The sequence below is a fragment of the Lipophrys pholis genome (assembly GCF_963383615.2).
Source record: "Lipophrys pholis genome assembly, chromosome: 11".
Taxonomy (NCBI): Eukaryota; Metazoa; Chordata; class Actinopteri; order Blenniiformes; family Blenniidae; genus Lipophrys; species Lipophrys pholis.
In genome coordinates this window covers 1,121,939-1,127,938 of record NC_137631.1, presented here as the reverse complement: position 1 = coordinate 1,127,938, position 6,000 = coordinate 1,121,939, and the positions used below count along the sequence as shown (strand labels likewise).

The 6,000-nt window shown below is 51.1% G+C and overlaps 1 protein-coding gene across 4 annotated transcripts in view; it reads right to left on the bottom strand.

Annotated features, from left to right (window-relative positions):
* Nucleotides 1-613: 613 nt before the first annotated feature.
* Nucleotides 614-6,000, bottom strand: part of ckap5 (cytoskeleton associated protein 5) — a 29,820-nt gene continuing 24,433 nt past the window's right edge. For 2 of the 4 annotated variants that reach the window (XM_080474850.1, XM_080474852.1), the window contains 11 exons: nt 4,609-4,782; nt 4,405-4,525; nt 3,914-4,090; nt 3,653-3,840; nt 3,491-3,569; nt 3,209-3,397; nt 2,974-3,105; nt 2,805-2,888; nt 2,340-2,499; nt 2,126-2,250; nt 614-1,737 (listed from right to left, as the gene is read on the bottom strand). In XM_080474850.1, coding sequence (XP_080330976.1) covers nt 1,480-1,737; nt 2,126-2,250; nt 2,340-2,499; nt 2,805-2,888; nt 2,974-3,105; nt 3,209-3,397; nt 3,491-3,569; nt 3,653-3,840; nt 3,914-4,090; nt 4,405-4,525; nt 4,609-4,782 — 1,687 coding nt within the window. In that variant the 3' untranslated portion in view covers nt 614-1,479. The remainder of the gene's footprint in view (nt 1,738-2,125; nt 2,251-2,339; nt 2,500-2,804; nt 2,889-2,973; nt 3,106-3,208; nt 3,398-3,490; nt 3,570-3,652; nt 3,841-3,913; nt 4,091-4,404; nt 4,526-4,608; nt 4,783-6,000) is intronic. The other 2 variants (XM_080474851.1, XM_080474853.1) reach the window with 1 other exon arrangement.

The window sequence follows — 6,000 nt, the reverse complement described above, 5'->3', positions numbered from 1 at the left end:
TCCTCTACAATGCAGTGACTGGACTGAGTACCTAGTACTTTATTGTGAAAATAAGCTTTAAACCATAAAAGAGAATTCCTGCTCAGGCTTATTGATTTGAGTTTGTCTCGTAGCAAATAATGGTCAACTCAGTGGAAGGCTTTAGAGAGGTCAAGAAATATAAAAATGTTTAAAAAACATATATGGAGAATGAATTAGTTGGCGCAACAAACTTTTAAAAAGCTGAAACAAGCCAGGGACAGAGAGGACAGACTGTCTTCACTTCTGGGACGTCAGTCCAGGTACGGGGACGAGTAGTACTGCTGGAGAACCTTTAGGTAATATGACTGTTTTCATGTCCTGCTCCCGCCTCCAAAGATCAGGTGGCGGCCATGTTGGAAAAAACTCACAAAAAAAAAAAAGTGAGTTTTGCATAACATGACCCCTTTAAGTTTAGTTCTTGTACTTTTAGTTCTTGTAGTTCTACTTAAAGGAAAGCATCAATACCATTTCTTATCTCATTTTGGATCTGATGCGAGTCCAGTTTGTTGTATTTGTGTCATTTTTTTTCGACATTAGTTTTGCGTCAAAGTTGAGATTTGAGCTGCAAAATGAACAAAAGTCAGTTTGTTTAAAAAAAAAAAAAAAAAACATCTTTACTGCAGTTCTTCTCCACAAAAGGATTTTACAGGGAAAGCTGAGAGCGACGATGTGCGATTAAGTGGTGAACGTCCCAATTAAATACAAAAACCTCCACATTCAGCTACAACAGAACCGCCGTCTCCGTCAGGAAAACAACAGGACAGTGTTTTAGTTACACAGCAGTTTTATTCATGAAAATATTTACATGAGGAAATACAAACGCACGGCGACTGCGTCCCGGGCCGCGTTACGTACAGTATTTACAGCTCGCGCTCGGCCTCACTCAGTCTGAACAAATCCACGCGAGCGTGCCGCCAAACCGTCTCCTGCTACGAGTGTGGAGTTTGAAACGCCTCCTGGAGTCTGAACGCAACGCCAACGCCAACGCAACTCCAACGCCAACGCAACTCCAACGCCGGGACTAACCAACTGAATATTTGAACTTCACACCTGAAGAGACGACAAGAGGAAACCAGTGAACCGTGGTTTCCTCTGACCGAGGGCTTCGTTGTTTTTAGTCACAGTATGACCAGCAGGGGGCGCTCACCTCAGAGAGCGGGCCCTGACGTTCGGCCCACACGGGGGCGCCGAGGAGGCAAAAAACACTGAAATATGTACAAACGCTGTTAAAAACAAAAACAAAACAAAAAAAACCCAACGGAGACCAGACGGAGGGGAGAGGAAGTCGACACGCGACGATGACGAGAACCTGCTGGAAACACTCGCATCGACCTGGGAGGGAGGCGACAGTCGGGGTGCGTTTAATTTCTACTCCTGTGCAGGCACAGTGGGCGGAGTTAAGTCTTCCTGCCTATCAGGATACGAGTATGGAGGAGGGGGTTGCGGGGCGACGCGCTCTCACTGCCGCTTGCTCTTTATCCGCTCCAGACGCTTCTTCAGGTCGTCCAGGTTGGTGGCGGGCGAGGCCGAGCGGGCGTGAGTGTGTGTGGGGGAGTGTGTGTTGTGCTCCTGCTGGTAGAGCTCGCGAGACTCCTTCAGCTGGGACAGTTTGCTGTGCAGCATGTCGGTCGACGACGCGACGGAAGGTTTGGGAGGCAGCAGAGAGGAGATGGCAGCTCGCTGAGGAGGCTCCTCCTCACTGCTGCTCACACTCTGCTGGAGGAGGAGGAGGAGGAAGAGGGAGAGAAGAAGAAGGAGGTCATCCAGAGGTATCAATAGCTCATTAACGCCGTGATTCAGTTTCTCAGATCTATTACTGCGTTACGCAGTTTTAATTTTACTTTCAGCTCCGATACAAATTTGTGTCTTTAAGACCTTTTAATTACTGATATATTTAAACGTGATTCTTCTCCGGGTGTCGGCCAATCGGAGCAGAGGTGGGCGGGGCTAAAACACTTCATTTCAAATGACACAAACGTTGGTTAAGGTTGCACACTCTTAAGATCTGAGCCAACGTCAAACAAGAAGCAGCCTGCAATTCCGCTCTTTGGCAGCAGAGGGAGCAGTGAGTGGCACTCCCGCTGCCTCCAGCAGACCAACTCACCCGGGCCGTGTTCTCCGTCCCGTGTCTCTGTCTCAGGACCTTCAGCTTCTCGTAGTACATGGCCAGGTTGACCTCCTCGTTGTTGCTGCTGTTCAGCGATGAATCACTGCCATGCTGCGGGATCACTACACACACACACACACACACACACAGAGTCAGACAGCACACACACACACACACTCCCGTGAGCGTGGTGGTGCAGTGTGACGCCGACCTGAGGAGCTCTGGATGCGAGGTTTGCCCTCCCGCTCAGACTCGATGACACGAAGGCCGCGTTCCACATAGCTCTGGAAGAACTGCGAGGTGTTTTTGAGGAACGGCTCGAGGTCGACATCCGAATACTTCTGTTTATACTCGTAGAGCTCCGTCAGTCCCTGAGGAGGAGGAAGAGGAGGAAGAGGAGAGGACGTTAACCTCAAAGCTCCCACTACTGAAACAAACTGCAGTTCCTAAGTTTTTCCATTGAAGCTGGTTTAAGTTGAGAGTGAAGCTGGTTTCAGGCTGGATTAGGTTGAAACTGAAGCTGGTTTCAGGCTGGATTAGGTTGAAAGTGAAGCTGGTTTCAGGCTGGATTAGGTTGAAAGTGAAGCCGGTTTCAGGCTGGATTAGGTTGAAAGTGAAGCTGGTTTCAGGCTGGATTAGGTTGAAAGTGAAGCTGGTTTCAGGCTGGATGGCTCACCTCCTTGGTGTTCTCCTTGGAGCCGATCTTCTTGAAGATCTCCGACAGGATGTCGCTGACCTTCGCCTTCGACATACGATCATCCTGCACACACACAAACACACTGATTCACGCCATTCAATTGACGACTGTGTGTGTGTGTGTGTGTGTGTGTGTGAGAGACACTGACCGTGCGCAGACCTCTCTCGTTGCCGTGCTCGCTCTTGCCTCCCAGCAGGTTGGAGGGTTTGAAGACTCTCCTCAGATAAGCCTCCAACTCGGACTCGTTGCGATTCTCGATCATGGACAGATGGTCCAGGATCTGCTCCACACGGCACAAACTCATCAACATCTTGCTGAAGGTCAGCGGGACGGTGAGTGTGTGTGTGTGTGTGTGTGTGTGTGTGTGTGTGTGTGTGTGTTACCTTGCTCCCCGTCAGCCTGCACAGAGTGTGTATCAGGGTCTTGAGCGTCCTGTGGGGGACGTCGCTCTTCAGCTGCTTCAGTTTCTCTTTGGGGAAAACCTTCATGAAGTTGTGGACGTCCAGAAGGACCCGGTCCAGGTTGATGGCGTTGATGTTTTCTGGGAGGCGACGGATCATCCTCCACAGACACTGAGGACACACACACACACACACACACACACACACAGGTCAGTGTGACGCAGGGTGGCGCCGCCGGGCTGGTTGCTTCCTGGAGCTTGGTACCTTCATGATGAGCTCGGACAACATGGGAGATCCTGCGCTGGGCGTCATCAGACTGTCCTGGAGCAGCACCAGCAGGGCGCTGCAGAGACACAAACACTTTACACACCAACGTCGCCGCGCTCCCACCTCAAGCGTCCAAAGAGCTCTCAGACGTGGACTGACCTGATCATGTTGGTCTGGTCAGAGTTCTCCAGGACTCTGATGACCAGCAGGTTGACGGACCTGATGACCTGCTCTCCGTCCTCGATGTTCTCCATCCTGCCGTCCAGCAGCAGCATCATGACGCCGTGCATCAGGTCCTTCAGGACGCCCATGGAGGCCTCCTTGGCCAGAGAGTCCATGGAGAAGAGCTGCGGGAGAGACAGAGGTGAGGCGGCGAGGAGGCGAGGACCCCGGGCCGCTGGGACGGCGTCCGACACTCACAGACAGCATGTTCCCGATGATGCAGCTGTACAGCTTGATGATGTCCCTCTTGTCCAGCCGCTCGTCGGCCATGTGCGTGCTGTAGATCAGCCTCAGCTGCATCAAGGTGGCGATGAGGAACTGATCGATGTGCCCCGACATCACCTCGGCTTTGTCCTGACGCAGGACCTCGTCGATCTGAAGGGAGGACAGAAGGACGTTCTCAAACGAAAGTCGGAGCAAGACGAAGGTGGTGGACAACAGGGTGGGGGAAGGCGACGGCGCTCAAACGGTCCGCGAAAAACGATTTAGCGGTAAAGAAAAATATGGTGGTGGGGGTGGGGGTGTCCACAAAGAAAAGGACATTCATGCAAACCAACGAAACGCCTCGACAGCGATGATTAAAGACAGTTTTACATCACGGATTCAGGCCGTGAAATAAAAACCAAACTAAAAGCGGACTGCAGAGCAGAAGTGGAGGCTGTAGATCCAGAAACCGCTCCGGCTCCCACCTGAGCCAGCGCCTGGATGCTGGTGTTGATGTCGCCGCTCGCCACCTGAGAGATGACGAAGTTGATGGTGGAGGCCGTGTTGTTGTGCAGGTCGTCAAAGTGTGGAGAGACAGAGCGCATCCTTCCAACACAGAAACCAGAAAGGTTAAACCGTTGCTCCGCGCTGCTCCTTGGCGGCGTGCGGCGGCGTGCGGCGGCGTTTACTTGGGCTCGGGGATCATGATGGGCTCCAGCAGCTCGTCCAGCTTGTGTTGAACGAGGTCCGGCAGCTCGCACACGCCGGTCTGGTCTGACTCGATCATGTCCAGGTCCAACTGGAACTCCTTGGGGATGGAGGGGTGAGACGACTCGCTGTGCTGGGCGTTCTGCCGGGCGTGGCTGAGGAGGAGGAGGAGGAGGAGGAGGAGGAGGAGGAAGAGGTCAGTACAGTGAGCGACGGATCAGTGGATCTCAGCTCCGGTCCGGACGCTCGCCCTCGCCGCCTCATCAGGCTGCATCGATACAAAGAGAACCAGATGTTTGACTGATCGAGTTTCCATCGATGATCTTTGTCAAAATGACTTAAAGAGTCGATTTTAAAACCGTTGGCATGGAAACTAATTCTATGAAGTGATGAGAGGTTAGTGTTTAGTGCGTGAGAAGTGACCGTCTCACTTCACTTCAACTGATCATCATTAAATCCTTCAACTAAATTTTAACGGTCAATATTCAGATTACCGTAATTTCTGGAATAGAAGCCGGTTCTTTTCCCCTCGTTTTGAACCCTAATGGATCGATTTTTACAGGTTAACAGGCTTCATGGCACCAGATTCTACTTCCGCCAGGAGATAGACGCCGTTTTGAGCCTCTGCTTCTCTGAAACTCCCTGACCTCATCTTGTGCTGCTTTCAGAGGTCCAGCAGCTGACGGCCCTCAGTGATGCGTTCAGGGGCATCACGTAACGCCGCCTGCTGGACTCCATGGCTGTTAAATCTTCCTCCTCAGAATCACAATCAGCAAATAACCCGTACAATACTTTATCAACGGAGATTAAACCCAATAGGAATTCAGCACTATGAAAGACAGATTTGTGGGAATTGATGAAAATATGAGCAATCCACATATTCCAGCAGTGAAGTTCCTGCCCTGTTCCAACCTGGACACCTGCAGCTTATAGTCAAGTACTTCCTATTTATGTACCTTTTTTGCGGGTGCAGCTTATATCCAGGTGTGCCTGATAGTGGTATGGTTTGGTATTCAGCCGCTTTATGGAAACAAAACCTACGTCACTCGGTTCATTAATAAGACTTGTTACTTTGCTCCTTCCTTTGACAAACGGACGTTCTGGAGTTGAAGGATTCAGTCGGGAACAGCTTGGATCAGTCAAACACGTGGTGGAGAAGCAGTGAAGCGTCTGAAGCGGAGCTGATCGCCACTGACCTCCAACCAACAGCAGTGAGACGCGACTGCAGGGATCACCTGGACTCACTCTTCCTACTAGAGCCGTCAGTCCCCTCAGGGCCTCTCAGGGCCTCTTCACATCAACTCAATCACAACTTTCTTTTATGAGGAAAATTCAGGAATGTGCCGATACAGCTTTCTTTAAGGACGAGTACT